Here is a 26,215-nt window from a genome sequence, read left to right as displayed (position 1 = left end):
GACATAGTGCTTTATTTCAGGAAAATTATCTTAAAATAATAAAATGTCATCTAATAGTGCAATTTTAATCAGTGGAATGCTTGTCTAAGGACAAAGAGTCTTTAGAACATCAAGTTTATGTGTGTCTGACACCTCCACTAGATGTTCTAGGAATACTGTGGAAACATACTCAGTCATGATGAAAATTGCCCAAATTATTGCCCTTCCCTTTTGTTTGCTGAAGGCTTCGCTTCACGGGTTCTGCAATACAATGATAGCAAATGTGTGATGCTTGCTGGTCAATGACAAAGTCTTCCAGGTCTTGTTGAGATGGAGAAACTGGAAAATGTCTCTCATGATGAATGCAATACAACATTCAATCCCTGGAGGCAAAGAAAGGTGAAGTGGAGTCACTAATATAGAGGAAGCTGTTAGGCCATTTCCAAAGGTTTAACTGATCCATAGCAGTCTACCATGTCTTTGGTCAGAAGAATCAGCTTGGATTTTTGCAGCTAACATTTTGAGCTCTTGCCAGTTTGGTGATTTTTGTATATATACATTTGTTTGGGTTTTTTTTTTGGAGGGGCAGTCCTGCAGACTTACAAAGAGTTCATGGGCAATTCATTTTTCTACAACAAATTAATTTCCTTGCTTGTTTGCAAGTAGATTTCTTCACTGAGTCATTCACTCCAAGAAACGAAGTCTCTCTGCATCCTCGGAACCATGGTCACCATGTCTTGAATGGCAGCTTATTGCAGTCAATGCATAAAAAGGAAGTCGAATGTTTGTGCCATTAAAAATAGAAAGAAAAGTGCTCCACACAGCTCTCATTGGTTTTAAGTAGGTTTGTAACTTGTCTGGTGCTCGAAAGCCTACTTGATAGCTGAGCATGGGAGCAGGAGCACATAGCCTGATGCTTGCCCTGTAAAAACAGGAGGCTCTTGGCAGATCGTTTTTTTTTTCACAGTCCTTCCATTTTGGAACTCCTTTCTAGATCTGCTAGAGGCCGAGTTTCTTACCGTTTCTCATCTGCTGCCAAGCCTGTCCTTTCTTCCATCTCCTTCTTCCCCCTTCTATTAAGGCTTTGGAGAGTGCAGGTGGAATCATATAAAGCTGATCTAGCAGCCTTGTGGGTACGTTGTAAAAGTTGTTCTATGCTTAGGTTAGGATTAATTTCTTCAAAGTTATAACTATCTAAATAATGAAGCATTTTAGCTCCCTCTACAGCCATTGGAGGTAAAACGAGCTGTTTCAGATGCTCTTTTGATTAAAAATCTAAGAGGAACACAGTGAGTTGCCTCTAGAGATGCTTGCTGCTCTTCAGGCTCTATAGGAAGAACATACACAACTAGTTCAGATGAGATGCCTTACTTTGTATTAAACTGCTAAATTTGGATGACCACTACTGTCAGAATTCAGTTCTCTGGGAAGAAGATGATTTTCACTGATATATGTTTCTTGGTGTATAAGAGGTGCTGCTAACTCCTACAGCTACTAAAGATGATCTCTGGACAGTCCAAATATGTCCTGTATGGATACTAAAGGCAGCGTCTTTCTGGGCAGACAACAGGGCCTCAGGACCTCTGAATCATAGGATCGTTCAGGTTAAGAAGGACATCATATATTCATGTATCATATATCACATCAGAGTCAGAAATTCTATTTCTCCTAAAAGAATAAAACCAAACTCATTCCAATGGGTATCTTAAGCTCAATTCATGGAGAACCAGCCACTGCTGTGAAATTTAATTCCTTTTGCATTTCCAGCCTTTCTTAATTATCTCTGAGATAATTAGGAGAAGAGAAAAAGACAGGGAAGTTATTGTATGTCATCTATTGCATATGAGCTCCCAGCTGAATGGTGCTTTCTGAAAAGCCTGAAAAAAAAAGACCTTACAAAGGCTAAAAAGGGAAAGGAATAGAGAGGAGTTCCTACCTTCTACCTGGGTATGGCTGCTATCAGGATATTTTATTCAGATGTGGTGTTTGTGATACAAAAACATTGTTGAAGAGCTAGAGAGGATATAGGGCAGAGCTGCAGGAAAAACTGAAGCCTTAGGAAAGTTCTTTATTGTAGAAGAATAAAAATTTCGAAGCTTCCAGAGTCCAATAAAAGAAGAGGCAGTGATTTGATCATAAAATGATAAATTTTATAGCAGAGAATACTTCCATCTGAGAATGATAAAGAAATACTCAGGAGCTGAAACATGAATCAGTACCAGTTCAAGCTGTACAGAAGATGCAAATTCTTAATACCAAAGTTAATTGGCCAAATGTTCAACGTAGCAAGAGCAGTGACAGATTGTTCACTAAGGGAAATACAAAAATTCAAGAATAACTAAATTTTCTAGAAGACGATTCCTTGTAAACTGTAGCTATTGTTTGCTTTGACGCAGAAAGAGATTAGGGCAGTCCCATGGCCAATATTATCATAATTAGGTCAACTCCTGCCTAATAGACCTTTTGGGATGAACGTGGATGCTTCTAAAGCAATCATTTATATACATAGCCAGATAGAATTATAACTTCTTCTGGCAAGAAAAGATGCAAATGTCCTAACAAGTGAGTCTGAATTCCTTTCCAGTCTCATCTCACAATCAGTTATGGAAAAGGAACAAGATGAAGTAATAAATGCTGGATGTTGCCCAAGTAAAAGAAAAGGTGAATGAAGATTTTGCCAATGAGCTCAGGTTATGTCTTGACCATTTTGAGGTTCTCTGTATTTTATTCTATTCCCTCTTCTCCCCTCATCCAAGAGGAAAATCGGAAATGTGACGTCGTTTGAAACTAGAAAGGTACAAATATTTCTGTCTTGAGTGAATATTCCAAAGTTACCAAAATAGAAGAATAAATAAGGGGAAAAGGCCTGATGGAATCTAATTCAGATTCCAGAACATACATTCTGAGTAGCTGGTTCATGTTATGGTCTATGTCTTATTGACAACTACGAATTCTTGAAGAAAACTTTTCTCCTGAGAGAACAACATCACTTTAACAAAACTAGTCACCACCCATGACTGCTGTGAGGCAGAACATGTCAAGGCAGGGATGGACTAGGATAGATTCCTAAACTTTGTGTCATCAGATGTGAGGCTAGAGGCAGACTATGTGGAATTTTTTTTTTCTTTTTAATAAAAAAGAGAGAATTTGCAGAAGTGCTGAAGTCGTATCAGAGCGATAAGACTCATCAGGATTCTCTTCTGTCTTAGTCTGCCATGGTGTACTCCAGCCTGTTGTACCTGTCAATGAAGAACTTGTCAGAGAGAACCAGGATGACGTCTGATCCAGGAGTAGAAGGGCTTGGGACTTCTTGTAATAGGGGAGGAAAGCAGGATTGCCTTGGCAATGCCTTAGTGCTCAAAGGCCATCTTAGGGACACTTGGCTAAATTTCTTACTCATCCTTTTGAAACATTAATAAGACTCATGCTAGCTCAGACCATTTGCTGTAGAATTAACCGTACTTGCAAAGTTGACTACCTGACAGATGGATGCTCTTATCTCAGAGTTAAAATGGGATCTAGCGTGCTGCTTTCTTGATTAAAATGGATAGCAGCTGAATTTGTCATCAGACAGACCTACATGTCCCACATATGAATCTAAAAAGCCATGCACCTGCTCCATGATGCCTCAGATTTTAGGGTAGTGATGAAGCCTTTGTTCCTCCAGGGATGAAGAGGTCTGTGAGGTTATGTTTACTGAATGTGGTATGCTACCTCAGGACATACTTTATGGGAAACTTGCATGGAGAAAGTAGAAATAGGTCAACATTGGACAGACCCTGCTGCTGTGAAAAGGAGCACCTTATGGTCTGAAGCATGGTCACCAGAGTGCCTAGACAATGCCTGCCCAATAACACTTCTGATTGCCCAGGTACGAAAGCTCCTGACACAGTCTAGCAGGAAGTGTTACACAGAGGTAGGATGCCATATGGTTTTCCAAATTTAAAGAAGATTTCATTATCATTGTTGGAGACATGTCCAGAACTATGAGCAGTTTCACATTGCCTAAAAGCTGTCTCAATAGAGAAAAGCTATAGTCGACATGAACTCAGAAACAAATACAAAGAATTCTAGAAATAGGATAGGAATGGAGTGTAACTTACATGTATTAACTCCGAACTGGAGAGTTACAAGGTTGCTTACAAGAATTGCAGGTATTTGCCTGATATTTGAACATTTTTCTTCTGCTTGATCATTTTCCTTTATCAACCAGACATTCACATATAGATCTGGAGTATCCTTTGTCTCTTGAAATGAGCCGCTATCAGGACTATCTTGATGCTGAAGGAGGCCATGCAGTGATCAGACGAAAGTACCCTGCATTGGCAATTCCTTCTCTTAAATAGTCTTGTACTTTTAACAAAGAAGGGCATACATGCTTGTTCTTGGAACCAAACTCCTTTTGGAGTCTTGCAGGCAACTCTTGACCTGTGCTGAGCTATATATCAGCCCTCTTAGGCATATGAACACACTGCTCACATGCATCTGAAAGCACTTCTACAGGCTTCTCTTGTTTTTAGAGAGGTGCAGCTGATTTCCCTCCTTAGATAATGATAGTTCTTACCAAAAGCAAAGCAAAGCAAATCAAATGCAACAGAAAAATACCTAGGAGTTCCTGTTGTTGCAGTCTAGGGTCCTTGGGTCCTGAACATGCTAGACCTCTGCCCTTGCATGTTTACCATGGACCATGGGGTATCTAGAAACGGGTCCAGAACTCATTCCATTTTTGTCTGAAGTCGTGGAGTGGCTTCTGGCTAAAAGATATGATAGGCCACCAGAGATAAAAGAACTGGCAGGTAGGAGTATATGTGCACTCGTGTCAGATCTGCATGGCCCAGCTTAGCTTCAGTCTTTACTGCTCTTCGTTAAGAGCAAGTTTGGAAAATGAAAGAAACTAATCATTACGATCATCTAGAGTAAGGAGCTCTGACGTGAGTATGGAGAAGTCTTAGAGTATAAAACCTTTACAGAACTTAATGTCCCTTGCAAGGAGGGGGAAAACAAACTCAGGGGAGCATTTTGGATTGAAAAGGAGCTATATCTGAGGAAGATCAGAAATGCGAAGAATAGGGAAAAGCTCATGGAAGTGCTGAAGTGTCAAAGAAAATTAAATTTTACAAAAGAAATTAAAGCAAGTAGCAAAAGCTTCTCCAGCCATATAAATGAAAAAATATGTTTGACCTCCTTGTTGAGAGGGTAGGATGTAGAAGTTTAAGTTTGATGCACATCTCTGAGTCAAAATGCTAAGAAGGTACACTGTAATACTTGCCCGAGGAAGGACAGTGTAGGAGGAAGGTGGTGAAGGCCAGAGGATTGAATTACGGCCAAACAGTGCAGGAGGCAAGTTGTTGCAGGATCTCTGCCTCATATGTTGCAGAAGTTGGAAGGTGGCCCAAGACCCACAGGAAGGACAGAAGGAAGAAAGTGCTGTGTGTGTAGGCTGTGGAACCACCATGAGTGTTTTAATCCTGGCTTATGTCACATTGTTCCTAATTGGTGTTGCACAAGCCATGTATTAAAAAAAAACAATCTTTCAAGCATGGTCACCTTTTCTAGAGTGGATGCACAACTTCAGACAGCCAGAGCCTTCAGAAGGATATCTGTAATCAGTGAGTGCTCTGCACTGAGCATAGAAAATGTTATGAAAATGCTGACTGGTCTGAAAAAATCAACCCCCAAATGTGTGACAGTGGGAAAACAAAATGGGTTTGTTACAGGCATTTAACAATTTTAGCTTGAATCATCCTGTATCTTATTTCCTCTTCGTAACAATATATAACGCTACCCGTGTGCTTGAGAGAGGGGCTTTTAAACAGCTGTTAAATTTAGAATTTATAATGTTGGGTCAGCAGAATTTAGATCTTAAAGCCACAGAAAAGCCCCTGGGGTTCTGACTTTGGTGAAGTTGTATGATGTGAAGGATATATTTCATAGGAATTACAAGTTAAATGAAATACACAAAATAGAAATATTAAGTACATGGTGATTGCTGAAGAGATTAATATTGGCCCTCTTTAAAAAGAACTGAGGTGTGTATTTAGAGAAGATACGTGTATGAGAAGGCCACATGAGAATTTGTAAGTTTTACAGCTTCATTGTGCAGCATCACAGTGTTTTCTGTGTACGAGCTATAGGAACTCACTCAAAAGTACAAAAAAATTATGTAATATAGTTCTGTGCCTCAATGTAACATTATTCCGTGAGGATTATTAGATGAGAAGGTTCCCAGTGCTTATAACAGAACCTATTTTTACACCTCATTATAATTAACATGGCAGGGTTCTTAGTCTGTGTCTTGTTTTTTTATTGTTTACCCGTAACATGCCACCCAAAGCCAGGAGTGAAAGCAAAGTTTGCCACCACCCAAATGGTAGTATATCACAAGTGGTTTTTTTCTCTTTTGCAAAGATATCAAGATTGCTTTCATAGAGGAAAAAAAATCAACCTAATGTATTAGATTCATAGATTCATAGATTTCTAGGTTGGAAAAGACCTTAGAGATCATCGAGTCCAACCATCCCTAATCCCCATTAAACCATATCCTCAAGTAGCTCATCCACCCTATTCTTAAACACATCCAGGGATGGGGACTCAACCACTTCCCTGGGCAGCTTATTCCAGTGGCTGACAACCCTTTCAGAGAAGAAATACTTCCTAACATCCAACCTGAATCTCCCCTGACTAAGCTTATGCCCATTTCCTCTTGTTCTATCTCCCATCACTAATGTAAAGAGTCCTTCCCCTACCTCCCCACCATCTTTTCTCAAGTATTTATAGGCCGTAATCAGGTCTCCCCTCAGCCTCCTCTTCTCCAGGCTAAACAGCCCCAACTCCCTCAGCCGCTCCTCATAAGTTTTATTTTCCAGCCCCTTGACCAGTTTAGTTGCCCTTCTCTGGACTCGCTCCAGGAGCTCAATATCTCTCTTAAAGCGAGGGGCCCAAAACTGGACACAATATTCCATGTGCGGCCTCACCAGTGCCGAGTACAGGGGCAGGATCACTTCCCTGCTCCTGCTGGTCACACTATTCTCGATACATGCCAGTATCCCATTGGCCTTTTTGGCCACCTGGGCACACTGCTGGCTCATATCAAGCCGGTAGTCAACCAACACCCCCAGGTCCTTTTCCGCCAGGCAGCTCTCCAGCCACTCCTCCCCGAGCCTATAGCGATGCTTGGGGTTTTTATACCCCAAGTGAAGGACTCTGCACTTGGCCTTATTAAAGCTCATGCCATTGGCCTCAGCCCAACGATCCAGTCTGTTCAAATCCCTCTGAAGGGCCTCCCTACCCTCGAGCAGATCGACACAGCCTCCCAGCTTGGTGTCGTCCGCAAATTTACTGAGGGTACATTCAATCCCCTCATCCAGGTCATTGATAAAGATGTTAAACAGAACTGGACCCAGCACTGAGCCCTGGGGAACCCCACTGGTGACCGGCCTCCAGCCGGATTTAGCCCCATTTACCACCACTCTTTGGGCCCGGCCATCCAGCCAGTTTTTAACCCAAAGGAGGGTGTGCCTATCCAGGCCAGCAGTTACCAGTTTCTCGACCAGAACACTTATGAGAAACTGTATCAAAGGCTTTACTGAGGTCCAGGAAAACTACATCCACAGCCCTTCCCTCGTCAACCAGGCGGGTCACCCTGTCATAGAAGGTGATCAGGTTTGATTGGCAAGACCTGCCTTTCATAAACCCATGTTGACTGGGCCTGATCACCCGGTTAACCTGTATGTGCTCATTAATAGCACTCAAGATAACCTGTTCCATGACTTTGCCCGTCACCGAGGTCAGACTGACAGGCCTGTAGTTCCCTGGATCCTCCTTCCGCCCTTTTTTGTAAATGGGGGTAACATCCGCCAGCCTCCAGTCCAGCGGAACTTCCCCAGTGAGCCAAGACTGCCCAAAGATAATGGACAGGGGTTTGGCAATGACATCCGCCAGCTCTCTCAGGACTCTCGGGTGGATACCATCAGGCCCCATAGACTTGTGGGCATCCAGCCGAAGGAGCAGATCCTTGACCCGTTCCTCTTGGATCACAGGAGCTTCGATCTGCTCTCCCTCCCTGCACTCAGACACCGAAGGCCAGCTCACCTGGGAACTGCTGACCTTATTATTAAAGACTGAGGCAAAGAAGGCATTAAGGACCTCAGCCTTGTCTTCATCCCTAGTGACTAACGTACCCCCTGAGTCCAGTAGGGGCTGGAGGTGATCTTTAGCCCTCCTTTTGTTATTAATATATTTATAGAAAGACTTTTTGTTGTCCCTTACGGAGCAGGCTAGTCTAAGTTCCAATTGGGCTTTTGCCTCCCTGATTATCTCCCTACATGCCCTAACTTCCTCCCTGTATTGATTCCTGGATGCCTGCCCATTCTTCCAAGACTTGTAGACATCCCTTTTTCTTTTGAGATGTTCCCAAATCTCCTTTGTTATCCAAGCTGGTTTTCTACCCCGGCGGCTCGACTTCCGGCACACAGGGACAGCTCGCTCCTGTGCCTCCAGAATTTCCTTTTTGAATAGTAACCATCCCTCCTGCGCCCCCTTACCCTTGAGAGCTGTCTCCCATTGGACTTTGTTAACCAGACTTCTAAACAGCCCAAAGATTAGATTACTACTGACATCTGGATTAAGGAATAAAACAAAGCTTATCAAGACTTTGAATATCTGAGCAAACGAAATCCCTCAAGTGAAAAGAAGGCCTCCATTGTAAATTTGACTCTGTGCCCTACAAAAAAAAAAAAAAAAAGAAGCTTCGTTTTGCTTTTGGTTTCTCTTCTCATTTCTGAAAGTACATGATGTTTCTGAAAAGTAGCCCCATCTGGGATACAGGGTGGTGTCTCATTAATTCAGAATAGACTGAAAAAAAAGGAAAACCTCTTCCTTTTTTCCTCCTGACTGACATGGCATCTTTTAATGTTCTTATCAAACAAGTAATTACCGGATTTTTTTTTTTCCAGAACATTTCTTCAAAACAAAATTTTGCAGTCTGCAAAAGTTATTGTCTCTTGTAAAGATTGTTTCAGAACATAGACTTGTCCTGAATTATGGATTCATAATGAAGTTTTGTGCAGGAGAGAAAATAATTGTAATGATTTCACTTTCCTTGCTGTATTTGGAAAGAGACACGTCATAGTCACAGAAGAGAGAGTCTTGAAGGAGGGTCCATGAAATCTGTGAAGGAACACAGGCTTTGTCTATAGGAGTGGGAGCAGACAGATGCAGGTCAGCTCCCTGCCAGAGGTCAGAGCCACTTTAGGGCAGATCATCCACAAGCCCTCCACAAAGTCAAGGTGCTGTTCCAACACGACTTCAGACCTGCCAGAGAAGGGCAAAGAGATGCAAGTCTGCCTACATAGGTAAGTGCATCTGTAATTATAGGTGCTTGCCTCCAAGGTTGCACTTCTCAAACTCTCTGTACTGTTGACATCTAACCCTGGAGACATGTACAACCCATAGCTGTCTGTCTTAAAAAGTTCTGCTTCTGAGTGAGACTCATACAGCTCATAAAGTGTATGTTCTTCATTCAGTCTTTCCCAGGAGCCTCACTTCGTAGGTGTTCTCACAGCACGTGTGACCAGGCTCCGTGCAAAATTTAGTTCCCATAGAAAAGGTGATTGAAAGAACCATGGGTGGCATCCGGTTTGATAATATTACTCAGAGCTTAGAGGACTTCTCTGGAACAAGAGCTTTTCTTAGAAACAAGATGCTTCAGTGTATCTTAGTATTAGACTTTTTTTTTTGACCACTCTATGCTGTACCAATTTATCTCCAATGGATTAAGTGCAAAACTGCAAGCGTTTACATGATATGGGTTAAAAGTGCTGATGCAATAACTACCAGTTCAGCAGTCACGTACTGGCTTTGTGGAAATCTGGAAAAGTATGTCAAGCGCCTGTGCAAGGAGACTCTTAGTCACAAAAGCAGTGATGTAGAATAGCTCTGTGCACGTGTACTAGCTCCCAGACGCAGACGACATGGATTTCAGCAGGTGTGTGGGTAGCTGTTGCAGAACACCAGGTATGGTGTAAATTCACTTTAACTGATTTCTCAATAGTTTCTCTGGGTGAGCAGGACTGTGGCTTTCACTGTCCATCTGGGCTTTTCCATGCAACTCTGAAATTTGTTTAGTGACTTGGATAATAGAGACAGCTTCTGCTTTCAAATTGGGAAAGGGCTTGTTTGAGGCTTTTTAGTGGAGTGTAGTATCGATGGGCCTCACAGGACCCTCTGGATGGGATCTGATGCTAACTAAATTCAGACATGCAATACTATGCACACTGTTAATATGGCGAACAATTATCTTAGAGTTCCCAAACCTAATTTGTCTAAGTAACAGCAGTGGTTTGGTGGATACTGGCACCCACAGAGTGTGTTAATAGTGGAAGTCATGATTACGGCTTGTACATGTATAGACAGAGACATCCCGTATTTGTTCACTCTGATACGTTGCTGGCTCTGTATTCTCCAGCTGCTTGTAGACCAGAATCTAAACCCACATTTTTATCTACTCCTTTCCAGGTAGCTGCTATATTTACAAGTCTGAATATAACGGGAAGGTTTTTTTGTACTTTTAGCCAGCTATGGAGTCACTTGAAATTTTTTGCATGCATATGAAAAACCCACATATGCAGAAATTTGCAACAACTATTGTATGTTTAATTACCACCACCTCAAGTACTGAACACAATTTATGTACGACTCTACAAATATTCCACACCAGAACATGAACACATCATTAGTGTGGACACTCTTAGCTTTTATTTAGAGCAAGATAAAGAGTTACACAATGCAACGTGACAGCACGGTAGAAATTATTTCTCCCATTCTTTTATCACTGTCTTCTAATGAATACCAATAGTCAAATTTCTCTTTTACCTGGGGTGGTTCAGCCATTGCCACATGTCAGGAGCTTTAAATGGTTGTTTTGGGCTTGACTGGTTAATTTTGCAAGATGCTACATGATTTAAAGAATAAGAATTGCATAATTTACAGTTCTATGTCAGCCAGGACTACAGGGCTGAGGCAAAGCAGGTGTCTCTGCTATGTGAGATTTTTTCTGTTTCAATCCAACTGGTTTCGGGCTACTCTGAATTCACTGAGAAACATGAGGAAGACGAAACCCCAAGACTTCACATTTGCCACTGTGTTCACAGTCTGAGACTTGCACAGAGTTTGCCAAGAAAGAAAATTGTAAGCTGAGAAGCTTCATGGTCTCTTAGATCACAATTATCTAGTAAACTTCATTCCACAGTCCCTTAAGGACAAACTCTTCAAAATAAAGTTACTCTATATAACTTATATGACTTAATAATGACTTATGTATGTTATTCTGTATAACTTATACATAAATTATATCTGTATACTTTTCTCCTGATGTAGAGGTCTATCAGATCATCTCTACTTTGATCTGCTCTCGCTGAGGCTTCCTGCATGCCATCTGCTTGGGAGACAGGGAACGCGACCATAATTTCACCTCACCCTGCTGAGGTACCTTTATCAAGGATATGGTTTAGCTTTCTTATCTTTCTGTCCTTCCTGAAATCTACGACATCAGCGGAGTATTTTCAGTCTGTCTCAGAACTGGGAGCTGATCACAACAACCACTTTTTATTGACTCAAGATATGTCAATTGTCTGTGAAACTCGCTGTCACAAGAGATAGTTGAGACCTAGAACTTGTTAGGTTTCAGGCAGGGACTGGGCACCCTTGTAGGCAATATTTGTGGTTATAAACATAATAAATTTATAAACATAAATAAAAAAGTTTGGAGTAAGGTGAAAAACTGATGATTCGGGATTTATCTCAGTATTGCATTATAAAGCAATAGGATGAAAACCTAATGAGAACAGGCTAAACCATACCTTCCTGCTGCCTATACCTTCCTCAAAAGCACCTAAGGCTAGTAATTTTGGTTTAAAGAAAAATATACCAGACTAAGAGAATCCTAAATCTGAAGTAGAGCAATACTTCATATATGTGGGCTCAGGTTTTTTTCTGAGTCACCTACAAAATTGATGTGACTTCATAGGAAACATGGCATTGCTTTCTCTTTGCTGTTTATTACAGCTGAAAACTCTTACCTTTTTACTGCATAGCAGATCTTCTCTGAACATCAGAGATATTTAGACTTTGACTCTACAAGACTAATATTTAAGTAACGTTAATTATGTAAGCAGTGTCTTTATACATGGTTTTAGACACTGCTGATCTACAGCCAAACTTGGTGTTAACAGTTGTTGTTGCTGTTATTATGATTGTTATTATTCTTCTCAACACCAAAATATTTTAATGTCTGTTGTTGACTTATGAATGAATAACTTGAATAATGAGGTTGAATGACAAATATACACAGGAAACGGAAAATAACTATGCAAAGTATTGTCAATGTGCAAGTTAAATTAACTGGAGACAATGTTTTCCTAATGTGTTCTTTCTTTACTCTGATATGGTGGTATTTGGATTAACAATGCCTGTAATTAAGAAAGACACGTGAATTTAGCATGCCAGGGTCAACATGGAACATTTCAAAGACTGAGGACAACCTGAAGTTTTTGGGTAGTGACTAGACTGCTAAGAGGTACCTTGCAGAGAGATTGCAGACCTTGGAGCGTTCTGCTGTTTGCACTGTGCTAGTGTACAAGTTGGCTCTACACCTTGAAGGCAGGAATGACAGTTGAATGAGAGATGTTAGCAACCATGTTTAATAGCAGCTTTTAGCTCTTCACACAGGCTCCTTTACAGCTTTGTTTTGGCGCTGTATGACATCATGAAGCTCCACTGTACAGTAAATGCTGGATTTCCCTATGTTAGTGATAGGTGAAAGGATTACAGGATGCTGACAGTGCTTCAGTTTTCTGAGAAGGTCGCTGAATATTTGCTGCAGAATAGCTGCCCACAGCCTTCCTCAGATTTCTCTTCTGGCTAACCCCCATATTGACTCAGCCATATGGAAGCAAGTTAACAGCTCACCTTATCTGGTTCTTAATGCGCTATGAAGGTGGTCATTTAATGGTCCTTTCTGTCATTTTGCCATAACAATAACGGATAATCTTCCCAAGTTTTTCTATTTATGCACATTTGTGTTTGGTGAACTAGTCTACAGTTCTCATAAGTAATCAGACCTTCCAAAGGCAACTCAGAAAAGACAAGAAGGAACAGGGCTTTTTTTCAAGGGTGTGTCGAAGTGTCTGGTGTGAATGTGAAAGAGGAGGGAGCTATGGAAGGGTGTGTTTGACCAAGGGCAGCCAACCAGTCCTAGAAGCACAGGGAGTGGCTTGGAGTGGGACTGTATAACGGGTAGGCTGAGATGGTTCATCCTCCACTTGGACGCAGTGCAGCAAAGCTTAGACTAGTGAATATCAGCGCTGACTGCACATCTACCAGCATAGATGGCTCCACAGACTGGCTCCACTGAAAAGGAGACGCGACCTGTTTCAGCCTTTCCACAGCTTTTCACTTGGGAAGAGATCAGAATCCACAATGGCCGTGGTCAAGGTCAGCAGCAATGGCTGGTGATTGACAGGAAAGTTTATGATGTCACCAAGTTTTCCAAACGACATCCCGGAGGTAGCCGAGTTATTAGCCATTATGCTGGGCAAGATGCTACGGTAAGATCTAGGAAGACAGTAGTGGTTCCATCATCGGGGCAAGGTGATGTGGTGGGACTCCAGTGGAGAGTGCTCATGGTAGTTGGCATTGTGCTTGATCAGATAACACAGCGGGCATGTCTGTGCTGTTTTTAAAAATGCCTTTCTAGTTAACTTCAAGGTCAGATCTATTCGCTATGTAAATTGTAAAGCTTGGTTTAGGTTCATTACACCCTGCTGTAAACAAAGCAAAGTCCATGCAGGTTGTCTTGCCACTAGGCATGATCAGGCAAGGTGTCTTCCAGGTGCCTCAAAAGTGTCTCTGTTGCAGCAGTGAGAAAGGGAAGAGGATAAGAAGCAGTATTCTGGGTGCTTATTTTTACTTTAAAAGGCTGCTTTTTCAGTATCACACGGATATCATCAGTGATAAGTAAATTATAATCAAAGATAGAGCATGGATCGATAGATAAGGAGGAGGTAATGTCTGAACATAAAGTGATTTTGGGGACTGTGAAGCAAGAGAAGGGAGTAATCAAGGGAGTGACACTATTTTGTACAGGCAAGTGGAGGAGAAGAGAGTCTTGAGCAAAAAGGCTATTTCAAAGGAGAGGGGAGAAAGAAATAAAATACAGGAAAAATGACTGAGAAAGCAGCAGAATGACATTTGGCTGCAGAAGATGAGGCAAAATTCTACAAATAATCACTATTTGCAATTAGATTTTCCGGAGATTCCTGCAAAATTGTTTGATTTAGAAGATTTATCTAAAATAATTTGTTGCTTGTTGACAGAATTAATGAATTCTAAGCAGGTATAACAGACTGTTTGCTGAAAGTAGATACTGAATTTTGGAAGAGTCAGAAACGTGTGCGTTGGAAACATGAACAGGATTAGGGCATAAACTTGTGATGTGGAAGACCCAGATTTAATTCTTGTCACGACAAGACTTTTTGACTTCAGGGGTGTTGCATAACCTGTCTAATCTCTCAGGTTTCAGTTTGTAAAACGGGACAGCGCTTCCCAACCCATGGCCCAAAATGGATCAAATCAGATCAGGTGTTTTTCCCGTTTCAGTCCTTTCACCCTACTTGAAACTGAGGCAGAAAAATACCTAGTGTTCTCAAATGAAGAAAAAGAAGGCTTCTGAGTCTTGTTGCTTTTTTTCTCTAGCTCACTGTCTGGCAGATACAGCCCTTTTTTAAAGAGAGGTTTGTGGGTCTGTTATGCAGCACCTGCATAACGTGATGTGAGGTTGCAAACAAAGCTGCTCCGAGAGCTAAGGGAAGAAGGGACACTAATCCTGCCCACCACCCGCTGCCAGCTCTCTCCCCAACCTGTTATCTTTCCAGTAATTCTGTTCCAGTAAACCTTCTGTGTGGGCTAATTCAGGGTCATCTTCTCTAAAGAGGATTTAAGCATGCTAAAAGTTGGTGTTTTTTTTTTTAATGAAAGCTGTGTTTTACTTAAAAGTGAATGTGCCAATTTGAAGTCATTACAGCCCTTTCAGGTGATGTTTTGGGCCATGGTATAATGAGCTTACTGCAGCAACAGAAGCAAACATTGAGGCTACCAGTCTTAAGAACATAAGACCAACCATACCAAGACAGCCCAGAGATCCCTGCAGTGTCCTGGGGTTTCTATTACTAGATTTTCACAAAAGGAGTCAAAGAATACAGAATGCATGGACTGATGCGTCCCCGAGCTATGTTCTGTAGCCACCAGTGTAAGGACTTGTATTTAGATTATTATGCTTTATAGACACCCAGGGGTTTTAACCGCATTGAATTTGTCTGGTATGAATGAGTTTAAAGAATGACCTTTGATCTTACTCATGTTTATTATTACAGTCTACTTTTCCTCATTATTACTTTTCTACATGTTAAACCTACTTCCTGATAATTTCATTATTGTGCTGTGAAAACGGTGAATAACTTTCTGTCATTTTCTCAATGCTACTTATAGGTTTTTAAAACTCTTTAACTTGTTGCCTCCTTTTCAAGGCAGTTTTGTATTATGAAAGCTGTTCTAGAACCTTACTCATCTTTTTTTGCTATGCATAGTTGTACTACATCTCTTTGAAGACAGAAAGACCAGAACTATGTGCAGTAGTGAAGACTGTGGGTACACTGTGGACTTATTTTTATGTTGTAATTACATTTGTCTGTCTTGCTCTCGATTTTTATTCTGCTAATCTTTATCATTCTTTTTGCTTTTAAAATTCTGCTATGTTAATATGTTCTAAGAAATACACACTTTTACAGAAAAGCGGGACTGGAAGGTGTCTCAAAAGATCGTCCAGTACATGACTTTGCCTAAAGCTGGGATCCAGGATTTTTTCCCCAAGTACTTTTATATACTCTAGAGCTCATAACTATATATACAGTGAGAATTTTCTTCCTCTGTGTGGATTACTTTGTAAATACAGACAATATGCATGGCAGAACGTTACATTAATGTCAAATGTCGGAAGTTAGGTGCATTGCAGATGGTAGTCCTTAAAGTTAAACTCTCATAAAATGATAATCAGGGCCTAAGAGCAGGAAGGAGAAAGGACAGGTTGCAGGACTGAAAGGCTTGCGTTTCTGTGATAAGAACCTGTGATACTGATATTGTGGACGGGAAATTCTGCTTAATGGGATCCTGGCTCCTGTTGCTAAGCTGCAGTATAGATACTTACAGCTTGACTGGGTTTTAGAATTCCTGGCAAGAGGAAGCTACATAAAAATGTATAAAAAACTGTAGGATGAGGGACACAGAATCATAATGGCAAGATTTCCCCGGTCCTGTGGGTCTGGACACAGTTACTCATTTGTCACTGTGACAAAGGGCTAATAGATATCTGTAAAAAGCTCATCTGTCCAAAAAGTCACCTTGCTTTGAGTTCTTCTAGACTGAAGTACTCAGAGATAGGCTGTCTTTAAACAAGAGACTTCAGAGGAATGTCAGACTGAATGAGGGAAGTCCTCTGTCCTCTTCCTGGACTTAATCCTGACCAGACCTGTGGAGAATTTTTTTGTGTCATGATCACCCACATTGATTTTCAGAGCCAAAATCACCAAGTACCTGGCTGCTCAGACACTGAGGATTTTGTTACATCTACTCTTTCTGGAAGACAGAAGAGTATAGTCAGCCTTTTTACCTTTCTTCTGGAAAATTCATTGAGGATGTGAGCCAAAGAAGAGTTTTGGTGTATCTGGAATGTCATCCTTTATTCCACAGTTTATATTTGATTTTGAAACCGATGTTTAAAATGGTTCTTGGACAGACCCATGTGTGTCACCAGCTTTACCCAGTTCCCCCGAGAAATCAGTCAGTCTGAAAACTTACAGGGAATCATCAGAGATACCCAGTAGGTTCTGCTGTATATGGAGCTTCAACATGTATTTCTTATGGCCCTAGAGTAATAAAGACAGGATTTTAAAAACATCGTCCCAAGCATGGCAAAGACACACCTCATTCATTGACGTGTTTTCCTGCTCCTCCATAGGGCAGGGCTGCTGGCTGGAGCCTTCTAGGGAAGGACTGTGCTGAAACAAGCAGATGAAAGTGTGTGTTTCCCTCTGCAAAGAGTTCTTCATCAAACACTTTAATGTTTATTACCAGCCTCGCCCAGGTACTTTTATGAAATCTAGCTTCTTGAAACTTCTCCAGCTTCCTTGGGCCAAGCTCCAGTTGACAGCAAAGAACTACAGGAGCAACCAAAGGAATAAAAACAGACAAAAGGAACTGGATTGTGTATTATATCAAAGACCTGGAAAAAGGAGAAGCTCAGTGTCTGATGTTTGGTCACATATCCTTTCTTACCCCCTTCCTTTGTGTGTTTCTCAGGATGCCTTTGTAGCATTTCACAACGATGAGTCTCTGGTGAGAAAATACTTGAAATCTCTGCTGATTGGGGAGTTGGCACCAGATCAGCCCAGCTTTGAGTCTAATAAAAAAGTGAGTGTCCTAGAATCCAGCTGTGGGAATGGCTTCAGCATGGGAGGAGAAGGAAAATAAGACAGCTAGCAAAAATAATTTCTGAAGCAGCATGCCTGACACTGTGCCACAGGCTGGGTGGTGGGGATGCAGCTGGCACTAGTCATGCATGGAAACATGCACTGTGCCAGAATCATTAAATCCACATATGTGTGTGAGGAACGAGCCCGAGAGCCCCAAATTCTGCTCAGTTCTTCCTGCTGCGATGCCTCAGTAACAGAACCTGTCAGTAACTCGTTTTCCAGTCTCAAAGCGAAACCAAGGTCTGTTGATCTCACGTTCATTTTTGCACAGAGACTTCTCTGGTAGACTATCGCCTCTGATTTCCATGGCTACTTTGGGATTCCTGGGTCTGCTATGTTACATTTTCAGAGTAGACAGTGCATTAATACTCCCTTTACCCACAGAAATCACTTTTAGAGGATTTTCGTGAGCTGCGCTGCTCTATTGAGAAGATGGGACTTCTGAGGCCAAATTACATCTTTTTCTTCCTGATTTTCCTTCACCTCCTGGTACTGGATGCTGCATCCTGGCTCGTGATCTGGTATTTTGGGATATCCTTAGTGCCTTTCCTGGTTGGCATGGCATTCTTCACCACCGCTCAGGTAAACTGCTGACAGCTGTTCGATGCTACAGACATGTTTGGTTCTTCCAGCTAGAGAGGATTAATGAAATGTTCATATCCCTATCATTGCTTTACTGCCTCATCTCAGATCCTGTTATCAGGCTGAAGACAACAAGCACTTTCTACATCACAACTTTCATTGCCTCCGGCAAATCTCATTTCGCTGATGAGCTGCTCATTAGGGTTGGTGGGGTGTTGTGGAGCTGGCAGTTTCACAAGATGGGATGAGGTGATCTAATCACTTACCCTGGCAAAAGAGGGAATATTTCATTCTCATCTCCACTTTTGGCTCCATGTTCCTTCTGTTTACTGTCTGATGGCTCCGGTGTTTGTTGGGTCCTTTATGAGCCAATGAGCACATACTAGAAAAGTTTTCTGCTGGATTAGAAGGGCACGATATATGTGAGGGTTGGTGTAGGGAAGGAGGAAATAGAACTTTGTGGCCCTTAGATGGGAGAAATTGGAGGGAGAGGAAGAAAGCAAGATTTTCCTAGTAGCACTGAAACCTTAGGTTTGCTCAGACATCCATGGAACTAGTGCAAAGTAACTCATTTTTTAAAATAATCTATTCTATTTGCCTAATATCTGCTAAGGCAGATATTCTTCAAAGAACATTCTTGCATTTTCATGGGAATATGGAATACAATGAAATTATGACTTTGGAAATTCTTACATTTTCTAGCTGGTTCCTTGGAAATTATATATTTGCGATGGGAGCAAAAGACTTCCATGCTGTAACAGGCAACTTAATTGTAACAGTGCTTTGCCGCTTTCCCTTTAGCTGCTGCAATAAAATCATTATATAGCATCGAGCAGCTTTAGTGGACAGTGGCCTGGAAAGAAGTTCTCAGCATTGAGCACATAGGACAGCATGTAGCATTTATTCGCCAAATAAGAAGGAAAATGCACTCACACTATGAAGTTACAGAGACTCCATGAGCCAAATTAATGCAACACCGCTGTGATTCTGTTTCCTCAGTGATCCTTTTGTCTTCCAGATCCAGATGGGCTGGTTCCAACATGATCTTGGGCACTGCTCTGTCTTCAGGAAGCCTAAATGGAATCGAATACTGCACATCGTTGTGATAAATGTTCTGAAGGTAATTGCCTCATGGTGGGAATATTCTCTGGGGCTAATCTGGACTAAGCAATGAATGGGAGTGTTCCTACAGTCAAGCAATATTGCCTGTGAGAGAAGTGTAGTGCTGCCATCAATAATAGGTGGATAAATAGTGATGTAATCGTTGATATTGTTCTAGTCTGAATCCCTGGTCTTCAACTTTTTTTGCAGGGGTTACCAGCCAGCTGGTGGAATCACCTGCACAACCAGCACCATGCCAAACCCAACTGCTTCCGCAAAGATCCCGACCTCAACATGCACCCTCTCCTGTTCAGCTTGGGAAAGACGCTCTCTGTGGAGGTGAGCCTGGGGATGCCTGGAGAAGCAAAGTGTTATTGGGATAAAAGGTTGTAAACACAGAAAGCTATAGGGTGAGGTATATTCACAACCCATATTGTGCCTTTCTGCATAAACTCATGGTAATTTCCAAAGTGTTCCAAGGTCTGAGTGTCTCATGTACTGACTGGTTATTATGATACTTAGACACCAGCTCCTGAGAAGCAAAGCTTTCAAATCAGTACTTAAGTTCTCTGTGTTGCTAGAAGAGCAGGGTAAGCACCTTGAAGGCAGTTCAAAGAATGACTCAGTCCACTTGCATTAGCATTAGATGTTCTCAGTGATCCTGTAGACAGTGAGTCAGATGTTCTCTCTGGGTCCTTTTGGCTGTGGGAGCTATTTGGCACCTAAATCCTTCAGGACCAGTATAACTGCTATGCGCAAAACACAAACGCACCAAATTATTTCTTAATCACAAATTTCATGGCTTTCATAATAATAAAAACCATGAACAGATCCTCCCTGCATCCTTATGATTTCTGATATGATCAGGATAGGCAAGGTCTCTTTTGCCTTTTCTCTTTTGACTTTACTCATGGGGTGTTGAAATGGTCTCTTTGGTAGATAACAAGCCTCTTGAAATAACATCTCACTCTCCTTTAGCTGGTAACAAGCAAAGAAATTACAGCTCTCCGAGGGATGTGGAACATTCCAGCTCTGCTGCCTCAGAAAGACTGCTGTAAAGAGAGTTTATACAAAATACTTATTCATAGAAAACCGTTAGCTGCAACTGGGAAGGATTTCATCAGTGGTCTTCTGAAAGATCTCTCATGCCTATGTATTAGCATGGGCATCTAGAGTGGGCTGGCTGTGCTCGATTAGGTTTGATGGAAGTGAAAATGTAGGAAATTAGTTCTCATGCCTTCTTGCTTTTTAACAGAAGTCAGGCACACTGTGGATGGGTAAAATGAATTTCAGTGGTTTCATTTAGTCCAGTTAATTTGTTTTGTTTCAGTTTTCATAGAATCATAGGATGGTTTGGGTTGGAAGGGAGCTTAAGGATCATCTAGTTCCAATCCCCCTGCCATAAGCAGGGAAGCCTTCGCCTAGACCAGGTTGCTCAAAGCCTCATCATTTTGATCCTGTGAAGACATTTTTGAGGCATTCAGGTTTTTTTCCTCATTAATAAGGGAGCTCTGGAAAGAGTTTGGTTTACTTCCTTATTATTTTGTCCTAAGAATCATAAGCACAAAATTTTCAGATGATGTTAAGAATCTTTTATGCAAATAGTGAAAAAATTCACTGTGAGGAAATAAACTTACTTATTCTTTCTGTAAACGTTTCATCTCTTTGCTGTTTCATGTACTTGAAGGTAAAATGCTCAACAAAACAAACAGACAGATGTCTTTATGAAGCATTTACTACTTTGAACTTGCAGTCATTTTAGGATACCGTCCAAATGGCTATGTCATTTCTGGCCACAATTTCCTCTATTACTCAAAAATTCAGGATATCTGCATCCTATGTCATCCAATACAGAAATTCAAATGTAGCTTTCACAACAAACACAGCCTGCATTCTTCACCCATCAAGTTTCTTGTCTTAGTTTTCATGTTAATAACCTGTTCCTCCCTCATCTCCGATAATCTCAGCACTCTATGGTGAACACATAGAATTTGTTAGATTGGACTTTCATTACAATCACTAGAAACTTCTTCTACAAAATTCAAATCATTTGTGAGCATTTTTGTGATTTGTGAGCATTTTTGTATCCTGTCATGAGTTTTGGAATTCTCCTAAAAAATGGCTCTGTTCTGACACTGGCATAAAGTTGTGTGGTGGGTTAGGCTGCTCTGGCAACTATACCCTACACAGTCTCCTCTCACCCTCCCCCACCCCAGGGATGAGGGAGAGAATCAAAGAGGAAAAAGAAAAGAGACCTGTGGGTTGAGATAAGAACAATTTACCACTACCGCTACCAATATATATATATACAGATATGTACAAGGATAAACATATGCAAACGAGTGATGTACGGTGTAATTGCTCACCACCCCTTGACCGAGGACCATCTCATTACGAAGCTGCAATCCCGAAATAGATAAAACTTGATACCGCAATCCCGGATGAATGGGAGGCCCCGAGACAGAGAGCGAGAGAGAGAGGGGAAAAAAAACACTCTGAGAGCCCGAAAGTGAGAGTCCTGGAAGGGCAAAAGCCCTTCTTTCTGGCTGACCCTCACCTTTATACTGGGCATAACGCTGCATGATATGGAATACTAATTGGCCAATTTGACCCTCAATCTTAAGTTCAGGTACAAATTGTAAGGAGAGTCGTGGACCCCTTGTCCCAGCTATGCTCCCCCCTTATCCTGTTGTGCTCCTGCACACTGGAAAGAACCCGGCAAGCTGAAAAACTCCTTGAGACCTCAGTGCCAACTATAAACATCAGTGCGCTATCAGCATTCTTCTCAGAGCGAGCCTCTGAGTAAAACCAAAACCAAACTCTTCTAGCTGCTAAAAAGAAGAGCTAACTCTGTCCCAGCTAAAACCAGGACAAGTTTTTATTTGGATACAGAGGCTCAAATGAAATCTGCTTCTCTCTGTTGCTTTGGAACTTCAGTACCTGCTTTTCAACAAGAGGGGTTGAACTAGAGAGATTAAGAGGTAGTTCGATGTGTTCATTAGACATGAATAAGAAATATGTTGCGAAGGGTCTCAGGTCTCCAACTTGCCCATTACAATGTCTTTTCATTTTTCAGCTTGGAAAAAAGAAGAAAAAATTCATGCCTTACAATTATCAGCATAAGTATTTCATCTGTGAGTATCCCTACTTCCTTGCAGTGCTTTGGGAACTTCACTTGAAAATCATGACTGCATCTCATCCCCACAATTTTTAAACTTTTAAAGGTTTTAAAGATACTACCATTGAAGTCACAGCTTCAGGAAACTTCTTTCACGTTAAAGAAGGTTCACGTATAGAGGGGTTGCTCCTTATGTCTCTGTTAGGATTATATGATGTTGGGCACAAGAGAGGGGTGAATCAAGTGTGAGGAAGTAAGGGATGGGAAAGAAATGAAGAAGTGGTGAGATGCAAAGAGGAAGAGGTTATGTGAACACATGAAAGTTAGCATAAATGGAAGACAGCAATTTTTCTTCTACTGGAAAGAAGAATTTTCTTTTTACAGAAGAATATTCTGTAAGATTTATGATGCAGAGAAATTATAAATGTCTCTCTCTTCTCATTCTTCCCTTCAGTGTTGGCCCCGCTTGCGCTTGTACCCTTCTTCCAGCTGTCTATATTCTATTTTACAATCAAGAGGAAAAAGTGGTTGGTAAGCACTACTTGCATTGTCTAGAAGACTTTCGAAAAATGTCGATGCTCTGTGGCTATATTAACCTTCACCCCAGGTAATGGTGAGGTTTAAGATAGAAAAGGCTGATTGTAGACTTGCTGCAGCAGGAATGCAGTCAATGGGTCCAGGAAGAATTTTTTAGAAGAGTTTTTTTAGCCTCTTAGCAGCTGAATAAAAGTTATGAGAAGACTATCAGACCTAGAGTGTGATTACAGGGGCGTTTACTGTTTTTTAGTTACTGATGGTTAAGTGAGTGCAGTGGGAATATTTCAGGGATATACTCAACTTGATGCAGAACAATGGTGTGGAGCTTACTCTTGATAAATAAGATATCAATAAATAAGAACATTTTTATGCTGCAGTTCAAGTAAAGGGAAGAAGAAGGAGTGGAGGGAGTTAATAAATAAAAGCTTATGTTCATCTATTTTCTACTGTTTTGTTTTTCTTTTTTTTTTACAGGACCTGTTATTGGTTGTGTCTTTCAACATTCGAGTCTGTCTCATGTATATTCCTTTAATGGGATTTAACAATTTCATGGTATACTACTGGCTGTCCAGGTAACACACAGCATACCCACAGTCCCCATTACTAAAATTTGTAACTAATATTGAGCTTCAATGGAAATAAATTTAAACTTGTCATACTCGCTACAGTTTTCTCAGAAATAGTCAGTCACAAAGCAACAGTATAACTTGGGGAGGGTGGGGAGTGGCTGGTCAGGGACATCTGCAACTACAAATTTAGTGGTTCTCTAAAAAAACTCCAAAAGTTAGGAGGCAAAGGAACGGAACAGAAAATCCTGAATTATGTAAAAGTCCTCTTTTACTTGAGATGCAAGAAAGTGTTTTAAAGGTAAATTTGGATGGGATTAGAGATATAAGTGTTTCTGTGTTTATCTGCCTAGGTACTTAGAGAGTACCTGGTTTATTTGGGTATCACAGATGAATCACATTCCAATGGCCATTGATTATGATAAGAACGAAGACTGGGTATCTACACAGGTGAGAATCTCCTTTCTTCTGGAAGAGTGGGTCTGAAGTTCTGAATTATAGGACAAAGACAATCTTGTTCTTCTCTTAGCTTTAATGCCTTGTTGATGATGTTCATCCTTGCCTTTCATTAAATAGGCATGCATTTCAGTAGTAGTCAAAACTTTTAGAACTTTAGTTGGAAAATGGGACATTTCACTGAAAAGCTTTAACATATTTTCACAACACTTTTCCCTTCATATTATGAAAAAGTACTGATGGCATAACAGTCAATCTCCATTTAAGGCCAACTAAAGAGAAGCAAAGTGGGACTAGATACCTTTATTTTTTACCCTACAGTTACAGGTTTACTGCAGATAAAATAAATCCAACAAAATTTAGGTCTGATAAAAATGAGTATATAAATACAACTTTACTCACATCTATACTGCCTCCAGCAGTGTAATCCCACATAATGGATTCTAAGCATTTTTCCTTACATTAAGGGAAAAAGACCCAACCTGGTATTCATCTGACCAAATCTGGATGTCTACATCTGAAGACCTGCTACATTCATCGCAGAGAAAGAGCCATTTCTAGAGCATGATTCATCTTACTCTAAAATAGATATCTAATTCGGGTCAGATGAATGGCACCATAAAATGTCTGTTTTTCTCCATTGACTCTAAAGTGATGAGCTCAGATGCAGATTTCAAACTGAAGATGTCCAAATTAGGTGAGCTGAATCCCATGTACGCAAATGTTTGTCCTCATACTTTTGCATCTGGCACCACTTGTACTGATTGGAGGAGGCCAGAAGAATGTTTTTTTCTTTATGTATTTGGCATCTTTTCTTTCCATCCAAGTGAAAGATGTGAGGAAAACCTCTTCAAAGAATCACAGTTGGAGCTGTATGCATGCCAGTGAAGAAGCTGATCTTTCTGAACAAAGAGCTAGCTAAACTAACCTTTATCCCAGCAACCCATTTCAATCTAGACCTCATTTAATTCTTCAGGGCAGTGATACCTATAATCCCTGACACTAAGTTGTCTTTTATGCTAAACGAGGGTGGGTAATGATTGCTGGAGTTCAGTCATCAAACTTCCAGAAAAATAAAAGCTAAATCATGTATTTCTTTGGTCTCTTTTTCCTCCCAGCTCCATGCAACATGCAACGTGAACCAATCTCTGTTCAACGACTGGTTCACTGGACACTTAAACTTCCAAATTGAGCACCAGTGAGTATGATTATAGAGAGAAGAGTGGGAATAATATGGAGCACTTAAAGGGAGAAAGGCCATGTAGTCTCACATGAAACCATCTCAGGAGACTCTTTGCTCTCCTTCTGGAGGAGGGCAGGGAAATATTTTGAGAAGAGGAACAGAGAGTGGTGCAAGCAAAGTCTTACAGTAACTCTCTCTCATTCAATTCTGCAGCCTTTTCCCCACAATGCCTCGACACAACTACTGGAAAGTAGCTCCTCTGGTGAAAGCCCTGTGTGATAAGCATGGCATTGAGTATAAAAGCAAGACTTTACTGACAGCCTTTGTAGATATTTTGCAGTAAGTATCAATAAACAAGATAGTTTTGCACTGTAATAGCATGCAAGTGAGGGACATAGCCACCACTTCAAATCAACATCCATGGAGAGATCAAACCTAGAGTTTAATTAGTTTTTTTTCTAAAGGCACTTTTAATTTTAAAAGATTTTCAAAGATTTTTTTCTCTTCCTTAAATCCTCTCAACTCATTCCCTGTAGTCAGACTTTGCTAGGAGATGTCCATGCAGTTTTTAATATATTTTTTCCATTTACTTCTTTTTACATCTAAACTACAGTTTGCTTCCCGTGAAGCTGAATATTGTCTCCTCATAAGCGATTTTTTAACTTCCTGTTCTTGCAGTTCACTGAAGGATTCTGGAGAGCACTGGCTTGAAGCTTATCTGCATGGATAGAAACTGGCAACTCTCAAAGGGAACCTCTTCACCAGAGAACTGCTGCAAAGAGTCATTGCAGACCAACAGTGCATGTGCGTCTTCTGGTATAGAAACTCGGGAGCTGGGCAAAGCTAATTTCAGTAAGAATGGGTGAGAAAGTGGGTTAAAGATACATTTTTCTCTTGTTCCAAACCATGAACCTTTATTTTTCCTGCTCTTAAGCTCACCATTTAGAGCCATGATGAACTGGGCTTTTAAGCTGGGGAGAAGTAGCTCTTGAATCAGCTTGATCAGTTTATTTCATTGGGGGTGCCAGCTCGTCGCTTATGGAAAATGTTGGAAAGGAAATTCTTTGTAGAGTCATAGAATCATAAAATGGTTCGGGTTGGAAAGGATCTT

General features: G+C 41.0%; 1 protein-coding gene across 1 annotated transcript; it reads left to right on the top strand.

Annotated features, from left to right (window-relative positions):
• The first annotated feature begins 13,364 nt into the window (after positions 1 to 13,364).
• LOC104382106 (acyl-CoA (8-3)-desaturase) lies at positions 13,365 to 25,834 on the top strand. The gene is made up of 12 exons (XM_009989980.1): positions 13,365 to 13,583; positions 17,389 to 17,499; positions 17,946 to 18,143; positions 19,162 to 19,263; positions 19,455 to 19,583; positions 22,321 to 22,378; positions 22,817 to 22,893; positions 23,374 to 23,471; positions 23,819 to 23,915; positions 25,040 to 25,119; positions 25,318 to 25,443; positions 25,783 to 25,834. The coding sequence occupies exons 1-12, from the start codon at positions 13,365 to 13,367 to the stop codon at positions 25,832 to 25,834; spliced, it is 1,347 nt and encodes a 448-aa protein (XP_009988282.1).
• The last annotated feature ends 381 nt before the right edge of the window (positions 25,835 to 26,215 follow it).

This window comes from Tauraco erythrolophus, chromosome 6 (assembly GCF_009769465.1).
Source record: "Tauraco erythrolophus isolate bTauEry1 chromosome 6, bTauEry1.pri, whole genome shotgun sequence".
NCBI classification, from domain to species: domain Eukaryota; kingdom Metazoa; phylum Chordata; class Aves; order Musophagiformes; family Musophagidae; genus Tauraco; species Tauraco erythrolophus.
The sequence above is the reverse complement of the archived record's forward strand: the minus strand, read 5'-3'. Positions and strand labels throughout refer to the sequence as shown.